The 25,978-nt window shown below is 40.7% G+C and overlaps 1 protein-coding gene across 3 annotated transcripts in view; it reads left to right on the top strand.

Moving 5' to 3' along the window:
- Positions 1-25,978, top strand: part of cemip (cell migration inducing hyaluronidase 1) — a 189,160-nt gene that overhangs the window by 125,473 nt on the left and 37,709 nt on the right. For all 3 annotated transcript variants that reach the window (XM_087842950.1, XM_087842956.1, XM_087842959.1), the window contains exons 12-16: positions 1,033-1,202; positions 7,558-7,767; positions 10,166-10,371; positions 17,898-17,967; positions 18,417-18,545. In XM_087842950.1, coding sequence (XP_087699076.1) covers positions 1,033-1,202; positions 7,558-7,767; positions 10,166-10,371; positions 17,898-17,967; positions 18,417-18,545 — 785 coding nt within the window. The remainder of the gene's footprint in view (positions 1-1,032; positions 1,203-7,557; positions 7,768-10,165; positions 10,372-17,897; positions 17,968-18,416; positions 18,546-25,978) is intronic.

Raw genomic sequence — 25,978 nt, 5'->3', positions numbered from 1 at the left:
AAAACTATGAAGACACTCAAAATAAATTTCCTGTGGTGGGAAACTATTTTGTGCAACTTTTTTGTATTTACAGTTTTGAAGGATAAGCCTCTTAAATTTCTCTAACTAGAAATATATGTTAAAAAAACAAAAACGATTTTCAATTTTTTTGTAGTTTATTGCACTTTTTTGCAATTTATGTAATTACTATGCACTTAATGCAGACATATTATTAAAATCTGGTCTATAATGGTTGTATTGATGTATAGCAACTTGAAATGCTCCCAAAAATGGCTCCACAACATGTAAAAATATAATATAAGCTCTGGCGGACTTGGTTCTATGGTGGGTCTTAAAGGGTTAACTGATAAGAACTACTGCAGCCACAGGATTAACTCATTGCTGTTTTTCTACGTCTTTTTAAATGTTTTAACACTTTGTTGATGCTGTTATTGTTATTTTGAATTAAAAAACGCTGTGAACTTAAGGATGATTCTTATTTAATGCTTTCTTTCTTTTTTTTACATCTATAGATATTATGATGCTATTGATTTCTTTTGGTGGCTTTGTAGAAAAAACTGATACTGTAATGATTGGAATTGCACTGGCTCTATCCCTTTTCCAACTCCCTGATTCTCCTGCATATTTGATGTTTGCACAAATTGTTTTGTGCTTGTTGACTTGATTAAGCACCTGCCTCTGTGTTATGGGATCTGCACTGGGCATCAAAAAGCGATGGGCAACGTCAGACTAAAAGAAAGGAAATACCACATTGATGAAGTAGTTGCACTTCCACAGAAATAGGCCCTTAAACTTGCAACTGCTCGAGGAGTAAAAGGGCACGCTGCCTTTTGGTTGCAGCAGGCTGAGGAAAGTCGTCCTTACTGGCCAACAAGGTTATCAGCAAGTGCAGCCTGGATGTTAATAAGTTCAGTCTGAAGGCAGAGGTAAAGAAGTGCTCCTATGTTTGACTCAGAGTTGAACTCGTCTTCTTTGTCTCTGATGTGTTGTAGGTCAGTGTGTTTTTACTGTGCATGTTATCTGTGTATGCAGGTAAAGCCAACTTTATCCACATGGGAGAGGAGGTGGATGGGGTAGATATGAGGGCCGAGGTCGGCCTGCTGAGTCGTAATATCCTGCTTCGTGGTGAGATGGAGCCCGGCTGCTATGGCAATGAGGCCTGCAAGTTCTTCAACTTTGACACTTTCGGAGGACATTTGAAGGTAAACTCTTCTGTTAGCTGTTTACAGAATAGGCAACACCGTGTGAACAGGCTTGAAAAGGATGAAAAACGACCCTTTAAAGAGAACCTGTTGCAGCCATTTATTCCCAGCTTCATACTTTAATTCTTAGTGTTCTGCCATCTGCTTAATGATAATAATGATAATCCTTTTATAAGATTGTGAAAGCAGACATGCAGGGCTTCTGACTCAGCTGTCTGAGGTGAAGTTCGGGATATGACCACATTTTACATCATATGGAAGGTCATGACCTGTGAATCAAGCAACAAAACACGTTTTATTCCAGACCAATGACAGCTACTTTTCTCAGGAACTGCAGAGCTCCACAGAGTGGGAGTGATTACTGTTCACATACACAGGAAAACGGTGTAAAGCTGCCAAGCTTCGGTGCATTCTTGCTCGCGTGCTCTGCCAAAACTCCTCGTCCTGCGGCCTCATAGCTACTATACAGAGAAATTAGTAAATGCACTCCAGGTGTGCCACGCCCTCAGCCATTCTGCCGTCCCATTCCCGCCTACAACCAATCCACAGGCTGTACCCCGCCATCACATCCACCCACTGCCCAACTTAGGCCTGGGATCTATCCGGCCTGATCTACTCCTCGCCATAGGAAATCAGCCACCAGATTGCCAAACACTCTTTTACCGTGTATCCTGCTTTAGCGAATTTCAGGTTCCCACTGGTGTAAAGAACTGGATGGTCAATCCCACGTATGTGTGTCCCGGTGCTCAGGGGTGTGGAGCAGATACTTCACATAGAGGGCAGCACCTGAGTCTGCCCACATCTGTTCCTAAGTATTTGCCTTCTGTGCTGCTGTGATGCCGACGGTTCGCTGCTACTGAGCTACGCTGGAACCAGTGAAGCATGTTTGCCTCAGTGAGCCCAGAGATGGAGTGATTAGTGCGCACGCCCAGGCCAGTGCTTTACAGCCATACTGTCCCACCTCTACCTCAAACCACACCAAACACCACAGCTGTGTGTTTGACCAGGACTCTCGCCAATCGCAGCATTTTTCATCATTTACTTTGGAACTTTATGAGGAAACCTGATTATTTAGTAACACAAACTTTAATAAAATACATTTTTCATTGACGATAACAGATATTTTAGCTTTTGTCAACATTTGAAAAACTGTCAGATGGTTGGTCCAATCTGTAGATCATACAGCTAGATGAACATTGAAAACATCAAAGACATTACTCATACTGTAAACCAACAAGTCCAGTACTCTTCCTCAGAGACACAGAGGAAGAATATTTGTCCTTTCATGCTCACAGATGGAATCGTGCTCCATAATTACTGACTTGCACACATTTGCTGGACACCTAGTGTGTCTTTATGCATCTGAGTACCTGGACCAGACTACGTTGGATAACACTGAACACGTACAAACAGCTGAGGTGACTGAACTGGACTGAACCCTACTGCTCCTCCAAACTCTTACTTGGGGGAGGAGCTCCATCATACTGTTTTTGAGCCCTCTGTTCTCAGTACACATATGACTGTTGATCATAACAGCTTCATTACATTTAAAGAACACGCAGGACGGATCATCTAATGGAGATGAGTGTTCATACAGACAAGAGGTTATTTTATGTTCTATGTTCAGAATCATAATAATCTGGCTCTGAACACCAAAAAGACCAAAGAGAGAACGTGGAGAGTCTCCTGTTTCAGGTTTCTGGGTCCACACATCACAGAAGACCTCACATGGACACTGTGTCCCTCTAAAACAGTCTGTACTTCCTGTGCACCCCGAGCGGCTTAAAGCCTTCTGGTGTTTTTGTACTGCTGCAGCATTCAAAGCATCCTCGCTCACGACATGCTGACATGATATGGAAACAACTCTGCAGCAGATAAGAACACTGCAGAGAGTCATAAACCTCCACAAAAGATAAACAACACACAGCTGCCTGCCCTTGAAGACGTGTACATGTTACACTGCCTGCAGAAAGCACACTGCATCCTAAAGGACTCGTCTCACCAGCTGTTTGAACATCTGCACTCAAGCAAATGTTACAGGTGCATCAGAGCATGCTCTACGTAATTAAGAACCAGTTTTAATCCTAGATCCCTCTTCCCAAGGGCAGAAGGTAGTGCAGGTCATCTATGAATTAGAAGGTTGGTGGTTCAATCCCCGTCTGGTCCAGTCTGCATGCCAAACATCCTCGGGCAAGACACTAACCCCAAGTTGCTCTCCGATGCATCCATGCATGTGTGTGATAGCTAGAAAGAGCTTAAGCATAGAAGAAGTGGATGTATGAGGCATGTTGTCAGAAGAATCAGTCCATTTACCATTAACTCTGCTCAGAAAGCGCACGCGGTGATTTCCACTGTAGATCAGTGATCATCATTTTCTACACAAGTGCAGAATCTGGTCACTGTTTGTAACCTGCAATGTTTTTGAGCTCTTTTAAATGCGTCAAATAAATTGGGAGAAAAGTGAAAAGGACACAGCAGCAGCTCTTTTGGACGCTGACTTTTCAAAAGTCGTTTTTTCTGCGTAGCCTTCACAGCCGACACTTTTTCTCTCTGCCAGAAATTACAACTAAATGCAGCTCAGTGGCACTCAAAGTATGTTTTTACACTAAAAACTCTGGGTCGTTAGAAATAGCAGTTTTGTAACAACAGTCTGAGTGCTTTGCACATTATAGGTGTAATATGTATTATACATTTAAAATATTTGTAACAATAGAACAATGTAACAATGCTGCTTTAGTAGGAATGTGTGTTTAGAGCATATTAAAGAATAGAAGAATAGAATAGAATAATCCTTTAATTGTCCCACAAGGGGAAATTTGGTTGTAACAGCAGCCAAAAAGACAAATATACAAACAAACAGGACACATGACACGGAACAAGGCAATAAGTTAAAAAGATCCTTTAAAAAACACATTTTTGAGCATCGTTGTTATACTGAAGACTTCCTGCACATTAATGCACCACTACAGCAAATAATCCAATTAAAGCACACTAACATCTAAAATCTTAATTTAGTTGAAGGCTCATTAAGACTCTCGGGCCTCTGTATCTCTACGTGTTCATCACTGAAACGTCCTTCTTTCTGTCAGCCTCGTGCACCCTGTCATCAGAAAGAGGCAACAGAGACACTGAAGCAGGAAGGAGAGGGGGGAGTGTGTGGTTGTCTTCCTGCTGCCTCAATGCCTCCCTTTCCCCAGGGCCAGCTATCATATTCCATTATAAATTTCCATCACAGCCTCATGTCACATATTTCTCATGCATGGGTGTGTGTAGAGCATGAAATAGCATAACGCACACATGAGCACACACACACAGAGGGTGAGAAACACTAAATGCCTCAGGACAAGTCCTGTCGTGTGAAAACCTCCCATCTCCAGAATTATTAGCTGGTCGCCAGCTGAATGCAGCTGACTGTGATCCGGCTGATATTTCTTTCATTTTGTAGCCTTTTCACAAACACTATGATGTAATGAAAACCAGTGTGGCTGTAAGAAGTGTTGGTTCTCATGATTCTCTGGGTTTTTTGGGACATAGCTGCATGGCGTCCCAGAGTCTCCTGGCATCAACCCTTACCTGTCTGTAACTTCATCTTTTATTTGTCCAGATTTCAGTGTTTTCATTATTTTAACGTCCTGTTCTGTTCCTCTCTCTTACTATTGTTGCCGCTTTAATAGCAAGTTATGTCATTGATCATATAACTCCTTTAAAAATACTTCAGTGAAGTGGAAACAAATCTGGTGACTCGAGTTAGCAGAGGTGAGCAGCAGACACTGATGTCAACCTGCCAAATTTCAGGACTAATTAGTACAGACATGTGACCTGGAGGAAAACGATCCATGGTGTCGAAACGACGTGTGGTTTGTTTGTTTGTGTTTGTGGTTTGTTACCTACCAGGCTGTGAAGATGCTTGCAGACATTTTAATGCAGGAGTCGGGGATTTGTCTTGTTCCAGTTTTGTTACATTGATTGAAAGTTTTCACTGAACAATGGCTGTAACAGTGATTACAAGTGTTGGGGTCATTACTCAAGAAGAGTCATGTATTACACATCACGCGTTACTTTTAAAAGTAATTCAGTATCTCCCACTTTACCGACACACTCTTGTCCTTCTCTGCAGTTAAAATAAAAGTCATGTCTATACCCGCTACTCAAAATCTCTGTACCACTTCCCTCCCACACATGCACAGAAATCAGCTGATTGTAGCCGTGAGAGTGTCCAGGAAATAAAAACATGTTTCTTTCTGTTCGCCTGGCTGGCAGAGAACTGAAGAATGACATCAGTGTAACCGTGATGTAATTATTGAGTTTAGTACTGCAATGAGTTACATTACACTACATTACAATGCAATTTTATATATATATAGCACCAGCACCAGTTACCTCGAGGTGCTTTGTATTAAAAGATAAAGATCCTACATTAATAGAGAGAGAGCTAGATACTAATAATAATTAATGGTTAAATGCAGAGAGGTGTATAAATACATAGTGAGTGAAAAACAAACACTCAATGCCTAAAGGGAGGCTCCCAGCAACGCAGGCTTATTGCAGCATAACTAAGGGAGGATTCAGGGTCACCTGGTCCAGCCCTAACTATATGCTTTAGCAAAAAGGAAAGTTTGAAGCCTAATCTTGAAAGTAGAGATAGTGTCTGTCTCCTGAATCCAAACTGGAAGCTGGTTCCACAGAAGAGGGGCCTGAAAACTGAAGGCTCTGCCTCCCATTCTACTTTTAAATACTCTAGGAACAACAAGTAGGCCTGCAGAGCGAGAGCGAAGTGCTCTAATAGGGTGATATGGTACTACAAGGTCATTAAGATAAGATGGGGCCTGATTATTTAAGACCTTGTATGTGAGGAGCAGGATTTTGAATTCAATTCTGGATTTAACAGGAAGCCAATGAAGGGAAGCCAAAACAGGAGAAATCTGCTCTCTCTTTCTAGTCCCTGTCAGGACTCTTGCTGCAGCATTTTGGATTAGCTGAAGGCTTTTCAGGGAGTTTTTAGGACTTCCTGATAATAATGAATTACAGTCGTCCAGCCTGGAATAAATCCACAAGATATGATGTTGAGACAGGATTTTAGAGATTTTAGAATTTGTTCATTATGCACATTGAAGGACATGTCCTGGTCAAAAATGACTCCAGGATCCCTCGTGGTGTTATTGCATGCCAAGGTTTTTCTATCCAGAGTAAGTATCTGGTTAGATACCATGTTTTTAAGCTTTTCAGCGCCGAGTACAATGACCTCAGTTTGATCTGAATTAAGAAGCAGAAAGTTAGTGGCCATCCAGGTCTTTATGTCTTTAATTCCTGCAGTTTAACTCATTGGTGTGTGTTATCTGGCTTCATGGACAGATAGAGCTGGGTGTCATCTGCATAGCAGTGAAAATGTATGCTATGTCTTCTAATGATGCTGCCTAAGGGAAGCATGTATAATGTAAACAGAATTGGTCCTAGCACTGAACCCTGTGGAACTCCATAATTAACCTCAGTGTGTGAAGAGGACTCTCCATTTACATCAGAGGTCTCAAACTTAAATGAGCTGTGGGCCCCTGCTGCCACTGTCCTCTCATGTGAGGGCCACTGTAGGGTTCAAGTAATACAAAAAAACTAACATGAAAACACTAAGAAATATTTCCTAAAATGTAGCATTTCGTTTGTTTTTTTACATTTCAAATATTGTATAACAAAACAAAACCGCAAATGTGAACGTTTTTTTTCCTCACTCATAACTGAAGCCTTACATTGAACTACCAAATAAACACATCTGTCCTCTCTTTGTGGCCAGACACGTGGCAGCACTTCTGCTATCGTTTGGTTTGTATTTAACAAAATCAAAATGTGTACACTTTAGTTTTTGACTCTCTCACTGCACTCTGCTCATATTGCCTTCATGTTAAATCATTTTTTGCTTTTTAAAGAACTTATCCTAACATTACACTCAACAACAAACAACAAAAAAGCCACTTCAAGGGACAAATTGCACTATATTTCTCAACATTAATATTCGGGTTGTAGGGGTGACGTGGACCGCAAGTGGCCCCTGGGCCACAAGTTTAAGACCCCTGATTCACATGAACAAACTGGAGTCCCATTATTGCGTTAATCAACAATGTCATGTGATAATAAATTACACCCAACACTGGTAGCTACGTTCATCTTTTATTTACAGTCTATGTGCAAAACAAAGAAATAGAACTTTAGAATAAAAAACCTCCATAAAATAACGATTTAAAAATCTAAATCTGACACTAGTGTTGCTAGTCCTGCTTTTCATGCACTTTGGTTTTTTCGCTTGTGTCTGATTGATGCAGTAACCGGAGCTCTCTGACTGAAATGTGTCCACTGTCATCACCAGGTGGAGCATGGTTTTAGGGCAGTCCACATATCTGGGATGGAGCTGCAGCACATGGGCCAGCAGACCATGGGACACTATCCTGTCCATTTTCACATGAATGGAGATGTGGATGAGAGGGGAGGCTATGACCCTCCGACGTTTGTCAGCGATTTATCCATTCACCACTCTTTCTCCCGCTGCGTCACTATCCACGGCTCCAACGGACTGATGGTCAGTTAGGAAGTTGAATAATTTATTTCTGTATTTTTCTATGTATTAATGCATATATAAGAATGTGTCATTTATTGTTAAGAGTCATTATTACAACCAAAAGCAACCTGGTAATGTTAGGGACAGTGTTATGGTAAAAAAATGATAAATGTATTTGTATAGCGCCTCCCTAAGGACCCCAAAGCGCTTCACACATCCAGTCATCCACACATTCACACACACATTCACACACTGGTGGCACAGCTGCCCCGGGGCGCACTGACATGGTGTTGGTGACTCTTACTAAGGCAGATACGATGACCTCATTTAAAGGGTTTTATATTCTTTTTAGTCTCCAGTAATGTCTCATAAAATCATTATTATAGTGACAGGCATATCATTTTAAATCTCTTAAAGAAACAGTTTGTATGAAGATGTATATGAAATATATGAATTAAAACGCAGGAAATTGGGCGCTGTGTGACATGGATAATAGGGGAATTCAAGCTATTAAAGACAAGTGCATGACTATAAGTATGTTGGGGTCTTGTTCATGAGCCAAAGAAGAGTGGAGCATTAACATCTGCAGATCTGTTGTGGTGAAGAGAGCTGAGTATTAAGTTGACGCGGTTAATTAATGTTCTTACTGTCACCTATGGTCACAGGGTCTGGGTAGGCCACTGACATCTCTAAAGGGTGTCTAGGCTCTGGCTCAGTGATAGGCTGAGGAGTTCAGTCATGTTGGACTCAGAGTGGCTACTCCTCCAAATCGAAAGGGTCCAGCTGAGTTAGTTTTCAGGTTCATATCAAGCAGGTTGCTTCTTTGGTCGTCATATTCCAAGATTTCCTGCTGTCGCTTGTGTAGCATTAGTCCTACTCTGTTCTGCGTGTTTCTGTCTGGCTACATTTGTTCAGCCTTTCACAGACTTTAAACAGATGTATCCTAAATTTGGCTGAAAAGTGAAAGCGAATAACAAGCACACATTCAACCTAACTTCAACCACTTATCAGTTTGCATTTATCCACTAAACCAGAGCTTCCCAAAGCGTGGGGGCCGCAGAGCCATTGCAGGGGGGGCGCAGTATAAAAAAGGGGGGGGGGAAAAGAACGCTTGGACACTGCTAGCATCATGGACAGGTTTTTTGACGAGGCGCCCACAGAAACGCAAAGCAGGAGATGAAGCATCGCTGAATATGTTTCCAAACCAACTTCATTCTAAGACAAAGACTAGAAAATATGCTGAAGCAAATCTGCCCTTTGGCTTCACCTGCACAAGTGCTGAGGTAGGTCTCCCTGCAGGATTGGGTTTCCCTGTCGGGAGCAGCGCTGGGCTGTTCAAATCACGGACAAACAGTCCAATCCCACATTCTTGATTTTTAGTTCAAACACTTGTTGTAATGACTGTTAGGGATAAGAGAAATATTTTTTAATGTGTATCTGCTCATTATATTGTTTTATGTACTTTAATAAAGGCTTGTAGAGCAAGGCCACTTTTAACTCACAAACTAAGTGCTCAGCCAGACTGAAAAACAGGACGTTTTAGTGCACAGCCATATTAATAGATAAGACACTGAAATGAGGAACTTGCCATATAAGCAATGTTTGAGACTGTGTGACGTGTAAAGTACCAAAATAACATCTATATGAAGCACAGTTTATGATTCTAATGTTAGAGCTCTTGCAACTGGCGTTTGAGCTGTGCAGAGGTCTCTCTCTTCCAGAAGATGATTGAATAAAAGAAATATCAATATTTTAACACACTATGAGTCGGTTTCTCTGTTCTGTCATAGGAACTAAAGAATTGGGGTTTAATATGACTAACTACTCCTGACATTTTGGAGATGTTTGCTCTTTATACAGTAAAGTTACAGCGGGATACAAATAACATCAGGCTGATCCTGACACGATTTGTTCCCTCGGTTTAAATCACTGACAAACAGCTGTTTATGTTTTTGAAGCCATTTTGCACAGAGAGACATTTTTTGAGAAATGTATTGATATCAATGTTGAATATTATTACACAGGAAAAAACAACTACACGTAAAATAATCACAGCGTGACGCCTCTGCCTTTGTAAATGGAGGGACAGTAACTGTGTGTAAAACCTGCAGACAGTCAGATTAACAGTATTTTGTCTCTATCATTCTGCAATTCATCTCATATAAACATGAAAAAGTTTGGGAACCACTGCACTAAACCATTGTTGTTGACTGGAATTCAAAACTGAAGTTGGGTTAAATTTGGTGCAAGCCACAAAAGAAACCCATTTGATAAATAATGGAGCTTCTGATGAGGAATTACACTTTAGAAAGTTCACACTTTTGTTATAGACATTTTCTTCTACAGTTAGATTTGAAATGGACCCCATGCACTATGGTGACCTACTCTACAATCAGTAATGTACTGTGTTGCCTCCCAGGTAAAGGATGTGGTGGGGTATGACACACTAGGCCACTGTTTCTTCACGGAGGACGGTCCAGAAGAAAGGAATACGTTTGAGCACTGTTTGGGTCTGATGGTTCGAGCAGGGACCCTGCTGCCTTCAGACAGAGACAGCAAAATGTGTCGTGACATCACTGATGGAGCGTATCCAGGATATGTGCCCAATCCACGTCAAGATTGCAGGTACACAAAGAAAGTTTGATTGTACATAAACAACATGTTTTAAATTGATTTTTTGGACTCTCTTGTTTAGTTGTAACTGTTACTTACAGTGCCTCCACTGTCTTCTTTTTTAAAAGGTCATTGTTCATGATACCTGTTATAAAAAGAAGTTTCAGTATTTGGTTTTTTAACCAAGTGTGCCACCATCGTGTCCAAGTATGACTTATGATGTAATTCATTTGGTTGGTTGCAGTTACTAGCTGTATCGTGTGTTGGCTGAGTAACGACTGAACCAACTGAAACTAAAACTGAAGAGCAGTCCAAGGGGTCATTGTTAGATGTAACGTGTTTGTACAAAGACGAGGATCGATGGTCCACTGCTGCACCGGAGAATCCAGAATCACTTATTTTGTAAAGCACTTTAGATTTGATGCCACATTTACAGTCAGTGTTGGGAAGGTTACTTTTAAAATGTATTCCATTACAGATTACATGCCTCAAAATGTATTCTGTAACGTATTCTGTTACGTTACTCAATGAGAGTAACGTATTCTGAATACTTTGGATTACTTAATATATTATCATGCTGTTTACAACTACATGAATGTACTATTGCTGTGATTTATTACTGTTACTGAAGGTCCGCGGCTCCGAACCGTAGTAAAGGGACCTCTGGCTAATACGGTGGGTTCTGTGTCGGCTCGTAGCTGAAAACTAGCTTTACTTTGTTGTCTGGGTCAACTTTGCTAGCAGAGACAGAGAGAGGCGTTGAAAGGCTGCTCCAACAGAACTTATTGTTTCAGAGGAAAACACGAACACGGTGTACAGTCGAGTCTTAATAGCTTACTTACAACTGGGCTCGTCAGGCTCTCTTCTTGGCTGCAGTGGTTATTATTATATTTACATGCTTCCAGCTCCCGTTTCTGCTCGATGACAGCTCGTACTTTTCCTTTTTCTCCCTCCCTCGCTCACAGACACATAATGTGTATGGCAGTCCATTCTCCCTGCAGCACGGACTACACTGCCCATGATGCTACATTCTTTAGAGCTATACCTGTAGCATTCTGCCTGTTAGCTTAGCACAACAACAACAAAAAGGCCTCTCTCACCCAGGAAACACGCAGAGAGAGCGTCACCCTGTAACCATGGCAACCGTAACGCTGCCGCCTGGAACAACAGAACGTAGCTGTCAAACAAAACCCAAACAGTCCTGACCCGCCACAATATGAAACAGGGAAGTACCGCTGTGTAATCCATTGATTTCAACAAAGTAACTGTATTCTAAATACCACCTTTTTAAACGGTAACTGTAACGGAATACAGTTACTCATGTTTTGTATTTTAAATACGTAACGGCGGTACATGTATTCCGTTACTCCTCAACACTGTTTACAGATAACAACTGTGCTGGTGCGACAGTGCTGAGCTTGTTTGTGTGTGTCAAACAATGACGCATAAACCTCCAGAGATGATAAATATTAAGTAGCAGCTATCCATCCATCCATTATTAGGTATTTTTAGTAAAATTATGACAAGATGTTGGTATTTCTGTGGACTGGCGGGACTATAAAAATGCAAGCAGCATGTCTTCACATCACTTCATTTCCATTATGAACAAAACAGATACAGACTCTGTTGAAAACTACATGCTCATCCTATCATTCAATTCAATGCAATTGTATTTATACAGTGCCAAATCACAACAAGGTGCTTTATATTGTAAGGTGGACCCACTCAGAATATATAGCAGTTTAGTCCAGGTCACATGACTTTCTATCTCACCACTGTCTCTGCATGAAGGGGATGAAAACAGTCATTTAGGGCTCAAGTGCTTTTACTTTTTTGAGCATGTGTGTTTTTATGTGCATGAGTGTGAGTATGCATCTGGCAAAATCATTCATCCAAATCATGCCCTTCAGGTTAAACAGCAAGACATGGCACTTGGTTACATAAGCATCAGTGAAGATCCTTCAAGCTTCCTTTTTTTGTTTTTTGATCTTTTAATTCCCAGCAGACCTGTTTTAGCATCAATGAAAAGCAATTAAATTTTTCTATTAAGGCATTAATTTCTACCTCTACAGTGTATGGATATGTTTCAGTGTTCTACTGCTGACTCCCACACAGTGACTATTTTTATTTGCTTAGTTTTGATACGAGACCTTCATCAGTTAATAGTTGAGGATTAAACAGGAAGCAACCTTACAAATGCTGAATTTCAAGAAATTCAAGAAAGTAACAACACAAAAAAATGATCTGAGTTATTAAATATACGTCGAGTCTTGCATGTGTCTTCTGCCTTTCTGTCTTATCTTGTCTTATCTCATATTTAACAGTCCTGCCATGTAAATACTGAGATGCTTTGACATGGCTTTAAAGAGGCCGTTCATGCTGAAAAACCCTTTCAGTTGAAGCAATTCTGCATATAAGTGATGTGAAAGACTCATTGCCTGTTATTGAAACTGCTTGATTATATTAACGATAACGATGGCACAATAAGTTATTAGGTTGAGGGAATAATTGATTTTTATAGAGGGGTAGGTTTGGATTTTTCCCTTTGTTACGTCGCTATTTAAAAATTGCATTTTGTTTATACTTCAGTTATTCGATGTATGATTAATGGGTAAAATTATTTTAAAAAACAACTTGTGTATATATTGTATATAAAACTTAACAAAACATTCTTTGCAAGTAGTAAGATATTGTTTAACAATGCACTGACAGGCAGTGAGTCACTTACAGTCATGACAGATGTGAGTTGAAATCCACTTCCCTCTTTGAAGTAAGAGTGTGGCCAAAAATTAAACCCTGAACTGAAAGCTTAATTCTACAATAAAAAGATAAACATATATTATAGTGGAGCTATTAGACAGAAAAAGGAGTGAGCAAGCTGATGAATAAGCTACTTTGAGAACCTACGGCTATCCAGTCGTTAAGTGATGACGTGACGAATCCTACTTCAGAGCCTAAAGTAGTCTGCGTTTAATATGGCTTTTGTGTTGTTAACATGTTTAATGTTTTGTATTTTCTTCTATTTAATCTCAAAAAGCTCCTAAAACAGTCAGTGATCACTGTTGACCTCCCTCGGCTTTTATTACTGCTAATCATTTATTTAAGCTCAGTTTTTAAAACCTTAGGATGTAACTACAGCCCATGCAGCAGTATATGAATGACTAACCTCGTATTGTGGATGGATTATCTCAGTTGTTCTCCTGGCTGAAGTTTGGTCCTTTTACAGCATCCTGCCATGCGATTACATTTGTTCCTGACCACCAAGAACGCTCACGTTAACTTTTATCGAGTGGAAAAAAAGTTAGCTTGTTTATATTATGCTAACATAGCTGTGTCGCTAGCGGTCACGTAGCACATCATTATATACCAGCTAGCCAAACTTCAGTAACCCTACAAACGTCACTGCTGTTTAGTTTTCTGTCTTCATTTATATTGGAAGTGATAACAGAGCTGTACGTTTTAATTTGTTTCCAAAACCCCGCAGTCAGGACATGCTATATTGTATTTAGATAGAAGCTAGCGAGCTAACTTCCTGCTAACTTCTAACTCCGTTAAATGTAATAAATTCCGTTTTCATGGATGCCTGGATGTTAAACTCAATTGTTACACCTGGTAGAGCAGAACGCTGATCATTTTATTAAAGATGAAAGACTTTAGACAGTTTTTCAACTCTCAGTAATGCCATAGTGATCGTTTGATATATGGACCTGCAGCGGAGTTTAAGCCCAGACACGGCTAGTGACGTCAGACTTAACGACCGGATTGTGTGATGACTTAGTCACTGGGTAACAGCCAGTGTTGTGGGCTTTCAGATGGTTCAGGTGGATATCCATAGAGCTGACATGACTGAATAGTAAAGCCACTATTGCATGTTAGTAACTTTTGCCTGTTCTCACATGTAGTTTTTCCTCATTTTATGGTCATGGTCTTTCTATGCTTCACTTTTTCTCCTGCAGATATATTTACTCTTTCCTTTTATTTAGAATAGCTTCAACATAGAGTTTGAAGAAAAGTAGCTCCACTAATGTTTGTGGATGAGGCTGAAATTCACACTCATTGAGAAAGTGGTTACTTTGCACCAAGTCAGGAACACGATCATGTGACATGCTAGAAAGTTGGTTTGGTGTCCTGTTAACTTTAGGTCTGCCTGAGCCAATAGAGTGCTCCACTAAATGCACACTTTAATATCTCATTCATTTGTTTATTACTATTTTCAGCGTGACTGAGGTGACTTTCTTCTTAACTCTGCTCTATGGTAAAATAAGCACCAGCACTAGTATTCCCACTAGTGGGAAGTGATAATGTTTTTCAGTAATTTGGTGATGTTATTAATGTACTGTCAATGTGTGTTATTAATTATAACCATAATAATTTAAATGAAATCCCAGTTTTGCCAATAAACCTGGACATGATTTCCCTTGATAGAAGCTAAATTGGTTGAAGAATATAGTTTGCTCTCCCTTGAATCATGTTACCATGCCTACAGTAAGTGTTTGGGATTTTTACAGACTTCTTATGTAAATTATTCTTTTGCATTGGACTGTTGTTGTATTCATCCTTTTAAGATTTTAAGACTAACTACAAATTCCCATAATGGAGCTGTGCAAGTCACATCATTGTCACACAGTTGAGCATGGTGACTTTTAGCTCAGCTCTCAGACCTCCCTCCCATCACTTGTGACAGAAATCACATCAAGCAGGCTGGAGGGGGGCTAAACCTTGATTGGGACTGGTTGAGATGTTGATTACATTGAGCTAATATCGTTCTCATCTCCATTGAGCTGCGGCAGGGGGGATGAGTTGACAAGCGTAAATCATTGTTAAGGCTGCATAATGGAGAGGAGATGTTAACAAATAGGTCAAGTTGAGAACTGTGAAAGAAAGCAAACACACTCTGTTCTTCTGCAGAAGGCAAAAGCAGGAAGGAGGTCTGTGATTAGTGCCATGTGTACATCATGAAACTTGGTGGAAAGGTAGAGCATGGATAATGAGAGAGCTTTCAAATATTCTCATGATATTCCAACCCTGTGACTCCATGATAACTGAACCAGTAGCTGATAATGACGGTGGTTAAAAGCTCTGTGATCATGATATGAGGTGGTGACACAATCTCTGTCCCAATCATTACATACACCTGCATGCATATGTTGGGTACTTCATAAGGATCATTTTTTGCTAAATAAGGATGAATGACAAGCAAAACTTTCTAGCATGGATATTGAACTACTGGACAAAAGGAGAACCCTGTGAATGTAATGTATGTTTAATGCATCTATTATTCCTCCTTCACCTACTTCATGCTGATGCTCTTCTGGAGCCATTTCCATCTTATGAGAGTTGTGGGTTCGAATCCCAACTGGGGCATCTGCATCCAGTAAGGGTCCCTAGGACCCACCATACTAACAATGAGCGAGAAAATCAAGCCATACCGGCTCGGAAGTCACCTGCATTAACCAATCAAGACACAGTGGTAAGAAGTGGCATAGCCGGTTACCAAGACCTAGCACGGCAGCAGTGATCAGTGAGATGCTTGGCTACAAGTTAAACAGCAACAAGGAGCACTACCTTCCACGGAGAAGGAGACTAGAGGTAGCATGGAGGAAGTTAGCCAACAAAAGGAAGTTAGCTGCAGAAAGGTGAGATGAAGAAGGTGCCTAAAAAGTACAGCAAGATGTCCATACCTGAGGCTTGGAAACTGCCAAGCAAAGAAACACAGCCTTGGCAAGCTGCTTAAAGAGGTATACCAGAGAAATAGAGGACAGGTGAATAAATCAGCTTTTCTCGACAGAACCATCTAAGGTCTACTCTTAGTGGAACAGCACCACCAAGGCTAGGCTAACTCCATCTCAAGCCTACTATAGGAAGAGCTTATGGCAGAAGGATGCAACACATAACGCCAACGCTCAGTGGCTGGTGGACCTTAGAGCAGACCACTGAAACGTCCCTGAACAGGAATTAGTATGAATACCATGGGGGCAAAACACCAGCTACTGGTAGACAGAACAGTAAGACCAGGCCCACCAGACTGTGCACTGTCTGGACTGATAACTTGCCCCACACCTGGATCCTGGAATGCCTAACTATACAAGATCAACAGGACCCTAACAGCCCTCTTCAGGAACTCAGTGTGGATAGGGCGGACAACACTAGACGCCAACTTCAAGCCCATAGCACAAGTCACCATCAAGTGCGGGATCTACCAAGGATCTACCCACTACTATTATGCATAGGCCTGAACCCCCTCAGTGAGATCACTGACAAGACTGGCTACAGATACTGACTACAGAAATGAAGCACATGGATGATATCAAGTTGAATGTCAGGCATGAACGATACATCGATTCACGGATCCACACCACCAGGATCTACAGCAAGGACATTGGGATGTTGTTCAGATTGAAGAAGTGTAGTCAGATGGTAACAGAGGGAGGTAGTACAGAACTACCAGAAGGCAACATTGCAGACATCGAGCACAGCTACAGTGGGGCAAAAAAGTATTTAGTCAGCCACCGATTGTGCAAGTTCCCCCACTTAAAATGATGACAGAGGTCAGTAATTTGCACCAGAGGTACACTTCAACTGTGAGAGACAGAATGTGAAAAAAAAATCCATGAATTCACATGGTAGGATTTGTAAAGAATTTATTCGTAAATCAGGGTGGAAAATAAGTATTTGGTCAATAACAAAAATACAACTCAATACTTTGTAACATAACCTTTGTTGGCAATAACAGAGGTCAAACGTTTACTATAGGTCTTTACCAGGTTTGCACACACAGTAGCTGGTATTTTGGCCCATTCCTCCATGCAGATCTTCTCAAGAGCAGTGATGTTTTGGGGCTGTCGCCGAGCAACACGGACTTTCAACTCCCGCCACAGATTTTCTATGGGGTTGACGTTACAGGTCTGTGAGAGCCAGGGATTTTCCTTGTTTGAGGTGACCAAATACTTATTTTCCACCCTGATTTACGAATAAATTCTTTACAAATCCTACCATGTGAATTCATGGATTTTTTTTTCACATTCTGTCTCTCACAGTTGAAGTGTACCTCTGGTGCAAATTACTGACCTCTGTCATCATTTTAAGTGGGGGAACTTGCACAATCGGTGGCTGACTAAATACTTTTTTGCCCCACTGTAGAAGTACCTGGGGATCCCACAGGCAAATGGGAACCCCAACCGCTCCACCATTTGACCTTTGAAGAAGCTTCTCGGATGAGAGGTGAAACGTCTTCAAGTAACTTAAAGAAGTCCAGATGCTTTTCTTTCCAAACTCCTTGGAAAATGTGTACTGTAGTGACATTGTGGACAGTTTCCCTCATTTTGGGAACAGAACATAGGTCCTTACTCTTAGTTTCCTTCTTGTTCCTGCACCCTGCAGGACTGATTTCAGATCCAGACGTAAATTATGTCCATTTTTGCACATACAACTCTGACAATTTAGAAGCTATTTTCTCTCCTTCTTCTCTTCTGCATTACTGATTTAAACTATTGTGTGAAATCCATTTGTTTTTCTTTTACAACAATCTTCTTCTATAGTGCAACTTCCACTTTCTGGATCGCCAACCCTAATAACAACCTCATCAACTGTGCTGCTGCAGGCTCGGAGGTGAGTTGTCACTTTCTCATCTCTCAACCCTTCCCCACCCCTCCTACATCCCCTGTTTCTCCAGGTGGAGCTCTTTCTCATTACCACATTGCCAGGTCAGATTAATGGCTGTATATTTCTATTACCGTCTGGAACAAGCAGACAACAGACGCCCTGCCATACTTTCACTATGATAGAGTGCCAATTATGATCATACTTTGAGGATTTCACCAGGATCCATTGGGAGGAAGTGTCTATTATCCTCACCACTTTTCTCATTTACACATTTGTAAAGAACAATAGCAAAACAGAGGCTGACATGCAAAGTGCAAATTCTGTGGTTATGTTTATGTATAGGAGTCTGCACAGATAGTTTTTGTTTTACAGATAAAGTAGTTACTGTAAACTGAAACATTTTATCCTAACAGCTCTGTTTGTAACTACATGTCTATTTGTGTGTAAACCCTCAGGAAACAGGCTTCTGGTTCCTTTTCCACCATGTGCCCACAGGCCCCTCAGAGGGGTTATACTCCCCTGGATATACAGAGCACACACCTATGGGCCAGTTCACCAACAACAGAGCCCATTCCAACTTCAGGGTGAGTCTGAGGATGAACTGCTGTGGGGAGATAAAGAATGCTGTGATGAGGAATTTGACTAAACAATGAATAAAAAGTTGGAATTTGTCTCTATTTGTTCAACACATTAAGTAATCAGTTAGTTACTGTTGGAAAGAGCAAGCATGAAGTTCAGTCTTCTGCTTGGAGATGAGGTTGAAGTTACTGGGTACTGGCAAAGTCTTTTCTTTCCATGACCATGTAAACTGTGCCTCTATCACAACAACTTCCACAAATCTGGGAAAGGCTATAAAAGGATTCTTAAAGACGTAAGTGTTCATCAGTCTACAATAAGATGATAACTAATATTAAAAAAGGGGAAAGTAGAAACCAACTGTGTGTCACAGCTGGGGCAGCAGTCGTGTGGTGTTGTGAAGGAGGACCAAAGTTGCAGACGACGGCGGTGATGCGAGTGAGTTTATTTACAGCGAGTGACAATGAACAGAAGTGAGGACAAAATTAAGCGATAACGTAAACTGGGGGAAACTAGAGAACAACCCTGAAATCATACAAACACGGGAAAATGTCGGGAAAAGAGACACGGAAATACACAGAGTTACACAGACAGACCGACACCAACTATACACACACACAAGGTAATCAGGTAATGACACACAGGAGGGAAGCACAGCTGACACAGTGATAACAGACACAGACCTTTAAAGACAAACTCAGGGACACGAACAAAGCACCAGGAGAACGACACAGGAAATAAAGCTAGAACTGGAAACCCTGAGAATTCAATTCAATTCAATTCAATTCAATTCAATTTTATTTATATAGCGCCAAATCACAACAAAAGTCGCCTCAAGGTGCTTCATAGATACAGAGAAAAACCCAACAATCATATGACCCCCTATGAGCAGCACTTTGGCGACAGTGGGAAGGAAAAACTCCCTTTTAACAGGAAGAAACCTCCAGCAGAACCAGGCTCAGGGAGGGGCGGGGCCATCTGCTGTGATTGGTTGGTGTGAGAGAAGGAAGACAGGATAAAAGACATGCTGTGGAAGAGAGACAGAGGTTAATAACAGATATGATTCAATGCAGAGAGGTCTGTTAACACATAGTGAGTGAGAAAGGTGACTGGAAAGGAAAAACTCAATGCATCATGGGAATCCCCGGCAGCCTACATCTATTGCAGCATAACTAAGGGAGGATTCAGGGTCACCTGGTCCAGCCCTAACTATATGCTTTAGCAAAAAGGAAAGTTTGAAGCCTAATCTTGAAAGTAGAGATAGTGTCTGTCTCCTGAATCCAAACTGGAAGCTGGTTCCACAGAAGAGGGGCCTGAAAACTGAAGAATGAAAAGAATGAAACCTACAAACTAATAAAGATAACCATGAAGAAATTAATCATCAGATAATAATAATAAACATAATGCCAAACACAAAACACTGGGTCAACGACCGAGCACCATGACACTGATTTCAGGTGTCCACTATTATGTACTTAAATGGCTGACTTCACAATCCAAATACACAGTTTGGCAAATACTATGGCCTTACCCATCCAGATAATTGAAATGAGGTGTTCTTCATTTGACTCATTTGGTGTTTGATTATCAAAGCAGAGCCAATAGCTCTCATTGGTTTCACAATGACAATCAATAGAGAATCAAACGAATAAGTGATATCGATAATGGAATCAATTTGCATCCCTTATCATACAAAACCCTGTCCCCCCAAAATTTGTAGCAACATGGATTTTGTTTTTGACAAGTATACTGAAAGTTGAATCTAGCAAACAACACATCATCTTTTTTGTTAGACCTCTCTCAGTAATTTACACTAAGCGTGAAAACACTGTTGTTCATTCGTTTGTTCCGAATTGTTTAGGGCAGCTAATTATGGTCAAACACACAGCAGGTCATCAGAAAGTTGGCAGTTTGATCCCAAGCTGCTTTAGTCTGCGTGCCAAATATCTTTGGGCAAGATACTAACCCCATGGTGCGATCGTGGCTCAAGAGTTGGGAGTTCGCCTTGTAATCGGAAGGTTGCCGGTTCGAGCCCCGGCTTGGACAGTCTCGGTCGTTGTGTCCTTGGGCAAGACACTTCACCCGTTGCCTACTGGTGGTGGTCAGAGGGCCCGGTGGCGCCAGTGTCCGGCAGCCTCGCCTCTGTCAGTGCGCCCCAGGGTGGCTGTGGCTACAATGTAGCTGCCATCACCAGTGTGTGAATGTGTGGATGACTGGATGTGTAAAGCGCTTAGGGACTAGAAAAGCACTATATAAATACAAGCCAGGCCATGTTACTCTCCAATGCATCAATCGGAGTACAAATGTGTGTAAATGTTAGATAGTAAGCATAGAAAAAAGTGTTTGTATGAATGGGAAGTGCTTTGAGTAGAAAACCACCATATAAGAACCAATTTATGAAAAATGTTTTCTTACTTAAGACTCCACCATGGTAAAAAAAAAAAAACAATGACAAACTCCCACTCAATGACGGCAGTCACCTCTGAATCAAACCTGTGACACATGCACAGGCTTATTTTATTCGGTGTTTCAAAGTAAGAGTGGAGAAGAGCTTTGGGCTTAGGACTTATACCTGCCCTAGCTTTAACAGTGTTTTGTGGCCTACTTGATGTAACGTTTTATGTGGTGAATAATAAAGAACATCAGACTAAAGAAAGAAAATTGCTGATCCTATAAAAATGTCAGCTTCATTTTTTTCTACTCCGCCATCCTCCTGCCTGTGACCCAGAAAGCAGTCTCAGTAAGCCGTGCTGAATGATTCAGTTCAGGACAGACGAGAGTCCCAGAGGAATGATAGTTGACAGAGATTTCCTTTGCACAAGTATTTTTAATTGTCATGTAGTGTATAGTTAACTTACTTTGCAATATCTTCTTTCACTTGTCATTTACAAGTGCGTGTAGAACATTTCAAAGAACACAGATAATATCACAGATAATGCTAAATTCACAGCTCACCAAACATGAACACTTAATGTTAAAACTCAGATAATGTTTGCCTGCAATTTGTTAGCTAACACTGCCGTCATCATCAGATGACCTGTCCTCCCTTAAATGGTTGAATTGGATTGGATCCATTTTTCCACAAAGCCAAGATAATGATGATTATACAGTGGTCCCCACTTCAATTCAATTTTATTTACACAGCATCAAATCACAACATCTGGTTGTGATTTGATGCTGGGCTGGTTATCGGATAATTTCTTGCTCCTAAATACTGATAAGACAGAGTTGATGGTCATTGGGCCACACAAATTTCAGCACTTGTCCCAAAATTTCATCTTGAGAATTGATGACAGTGTCATAAATTGTAGGAACAAGGTAAAGACTTGGGTGTGTGGTTTGACATTTCGAGTCTCATGTAAAAGAGATAACAAAGACCGCCTTTTATCATTTGAGGAACATCAGCCAGAATCAGACAAGTTTTGACAAGCGACACTGCAGAGGTTCTCGTCCATGCATTTGTGTCCTCACGTATTGATTATTGTAATGCTCTTCTTTCTGGGCTACCAAAGAAAAGTTTTAGAGGTCTACAGATGGTGCAAAATGCAGCTGCTCGCATTTTAACAAGAACTGGGAAATTTGAGCACATTAGCCTGTTCTGAGATCTCTGCACTGGCTACCTTGTCAAGTTCGAGCAGATTTTAAGGTCCTGCTGCTCACCTACAAGGCTTTAAACGGATTGGCACCTTCATACCTCTCCGACCTTTTACATCTTTACGTTCCATCTCGTGCTCTCCGATCAGGACTCTGGCCTTCTAAAGGTTCCTAGAGCCAGAAAAAAGACAATTGGAGAGCTTTTTCTTTTCGTGCCCCGTTTCTGTGGAACAACCTCCCTCAAGATGTTAGGCCGGCTGCTCTGTGGAGGTTTTTAAAACTAAGCTGAAGACACATTTGTTCACCTTATCTTACAAGTCTTAATTCTATGGCTTTAAATGTTTACTGTTTTTAACTTGTATTGTGTCTTTTACCTGTATTGCTATGTATCGCTTTTATTATTATTATTATTATTTTTATCTTTTTAGTTTCAAATAGTTGTACAGCACTTTGTTTGAAAGCGCTTTATAAATAAAGTTATTATTATTATTATTATTAACATCAGTCGCCTCGAGGCGCTTTACATTGTAAGGTAGACCCTACAATTATACATACAGAGAAAAACCCAACAATCATATGACCCCCTATGAGCAAGCACTTTGGCGACAGTGGGAAGGAAAAACTCCCTTTTAACAAGAAGAAACCTCCGGCAGAACCAGGCTCAGGGAGGGGCGGGGCCATCTGCTGCGACCGGTAACTTAGTCACAGTGATAGTGTGAACACACCTTTGTGCAAGAACTGAGAAATGGTCAAACTGTTAGAAAAAAGAGAGATAGTTGGAAAAAGTCAAGATAACAGAAACGGAGGAAAGCCGAATGAGGGGAATGAGATTGGTGGTGAGATAGGAGCGAGTTTGGACTGACCTGTGGCTCCTAACACAGCACAGCTGGAGCAGAGATTTATGAGGCACCACTGACAAGGGAAGCGCTGTTGTTATTGCCTTACTTTCTCAAGCCCTACAGTGATTTCCTTCCTATTCCATCTCACTCTCTTGTTCCCTTCTGCACTTTTAATTTGGATCATCCTAACAGGAGCATAAATCATGTGAGGTCGGTGTGAGAGAAAAGGTTGTTTCAACAGCAACACAATGGCAGTGTCTTTGTTTAGAAGCAGCACACTGCCATTAGGATACTTTTATTGTTGTGATACTTTTTATTTTATTTAAGAAAATGCTACAGAAGGCTGGATTAGAAATTGGGAAGCATGTCGGGTTATTCTTTGCTTGATTTAGGAAAGTTTCAATAAATATTTCTAATCAGATGATTGGATTTAAAGCTTCGTTAAGTGAGATGTGGGAACATTTCATGCAGTGTATTTATCCTTTATTTAAATGTTTCCCAGTTCTCTGTAACTGTATTTTTTCATAATTTTACTTGCCTCCTAAATCTATGGTGATTGATTTCAAAATCTGTAGCTCTTTTCAGGCTTTAGGGGCATGACTGTGATGATGACTGGTCTTATATTAGCGGAGACAGATGCATGCCAACCAAAAGCAAGTCTCAACTGTGTTAACAGTAGGGATGCAACGATACCAATTTTTTAAAACCGATACTTGGATCTGAGTACTTGCCGATACAGAGTACAAAAAACGATACTTCTACCACACACACACACACACACACACACACACAAATGCAATGAATTGGAAGACAGATTTTATTTTATTCTCTGCCGATAAAAAATAAAATCTTAATAAAAATGACCACAAAAAAATTTCAAGTGAAAAATAAGCACTTCTGTTAAATTATTGCAGAGTCTCCACATTGTAATTTAACAAAATATCACTGAACTATTGGCACTGTCTCGAGCTTTCAGAATAATAAATAAACACTTCTGTTTGGAATAAAATAAATACAAATTAGGTTTGAGAATAAAATAAACTTTTAAATTATTGCAGAGAGTCCATATTGTAAACAAACAAACAAAAATAATTATTATTAAATAAATAATAAAATATAAAAAAATTATAAAATAAATAATAAATAAAATAATAATTGGCCCCCTAGTGGCCAATCTAAAAAACTACAACAAAAATGACAAGCCACCCTCTGATTAATGAAATAAGTTGGTATCGGTTCATGGTATCGGTTAACTTTTACGAGTATGAGTACACACACATTTTACAGTATCGGCCCCGATACCCGATACCAGTATCGGTATCGGTGCATCCCTAGTTAACAGTGTAATGTTACTTCAGCAAAGCAAACAGGAATCAGTCAGCTGAGGCTTCACCCTGAAATTTGATAAACTAGTGTTATAAAACAGCAGGAATTATAAATAACACCTTGCTTCACCTAAAGGCCTGTTACCTTTGTCACTGTTTGAGATAATATGACACTCAAACCCCGGGTCTCACTTCATCCCTATTTTCTTCCTGTATGTAATGTCTAAAACAATTTTAAAGTAAAATTGATTTCATTTATTTATTGATTGATTTTTATCTCTGTGCCCCTCACATGTATATACCCAATTTGCTGCTGCTCACTAAATTTATACGATGTCATGGTAAGGTAAGCAGAGTTTATGAAGAGTAGTCTAGTGACACTGGTGACACTGGTATACGAGTGGCTTGATTAACTGGAAGAGATGTTTTATTGAATTTTAGACACGTTGGAGTGTATAAAAATATGGATGTAGTCAGTGGCATGTTGAGGAGCTGAGACTTATCATCCTGATGCTAACAAACCTGTGTAACTAAGGAGTAAGTAAGCTAAGAAAGGAGTTAATAATGAAAACTGTTCCAAAAGGAAACAAGTACACAAACATGGGCAAAACCCAGCACACAGCTACAGGCTACAGCTGCCTGTCAGCCACAGCAGGCACACTTCTAAGTTAAGACTGATTACAAAGAGTTATCACTTACTATGCAGTTGCTATCCTCAAGCACGACCTCAACAAGTTTGAGGTCTTCCACTGTTTGCATCAGATTATCAGAGTGTCCCTCCTTGACCATCTTATCAACAGCACAAAACGTCGTCAATGTCACCAGCAACCCTCGATGGAAGTAACGACTGCAATCTGGTTTGGCCACGTCTGTTGCATGAGCAACCATCGCCTCCGATATCGACTTCTGCTGCATCGCCTCTCCGCTGAAGAATCAAGCATGACGCACCCAAGAAGACTTGGATCAAGCAAATTGATGACGATCTTAAAAAACGACATCTAACCCTGGAGCAAGCAAAGGTCAAGGCCAGAGATCGCAAGGCCGGGAAGTGGATCGTTGACCAAGATGGAAACCCTACGGCACCCAAAGTATTCGCTTCGTGGACGACCTCCCCTGTCGACTGTCAGCTAGGGACAAACGAAGAAAAGAAAAGATGCAGTTGAAATGAAAGACTAAAGTGTTTTTTGTAGCATGCTATAAAATATTTTAATTCTACTATAAAGTCGAGCGTTTTAACGAAAACCCAAATGTTCCAGAACCTGCAGTTCCTTGAGGTTAGAAAGGGAATCCTATAGACTCCCTTTTAGATCCAACTGCAGGTTTTTGGAACATTTGGGTTTTCACTGCCACCTGACATCTACGGTTATTAAATGCCACGGAAAGTAATGCAGGTCAAGTTAATGGGCAGCTTTTTAAAAAACCTATGAAATATGTTGGGGCCAAAAGAGTTAACAGAGTTTTCACTAAAAGGGATTATACGAGCTAGCAGCTGTTGCTGGTTTACTGCGAATTACAACCTGATGCTGGGCTGCTCAACATGTGTCTGGAAAAGGGTGCAAAAGAGAAGTCTTCTGCTACTGAGCCTGAGTTATTGCTCGAAGAAGCCAATAAAAATGTTTCATAACATTCATGCATTTCTCCTGCAACGAAGGGAGGGAAACAGGACGGAGGTAGAGGTTTCAA

Source organism: Neolamprologus brichardi, chromosome 1 (genome assembly GCF_056152115.1).
Source record: "Neolamprologus brichardi isolate AB-2024 chromosome 1, ASM5615211v1, whole genome shotgun sequence".
NCBI lineage: Eukaryota > Metazoa > Chordata > Actinopteri > Cichliformes > Cichlidae > Neolamprologus > Neolamprologus brichardi.
Note: the sequence above shows the minus strand (reverse complement) of the source record. Positions and strands in the feature narration are given on the sequence as shown.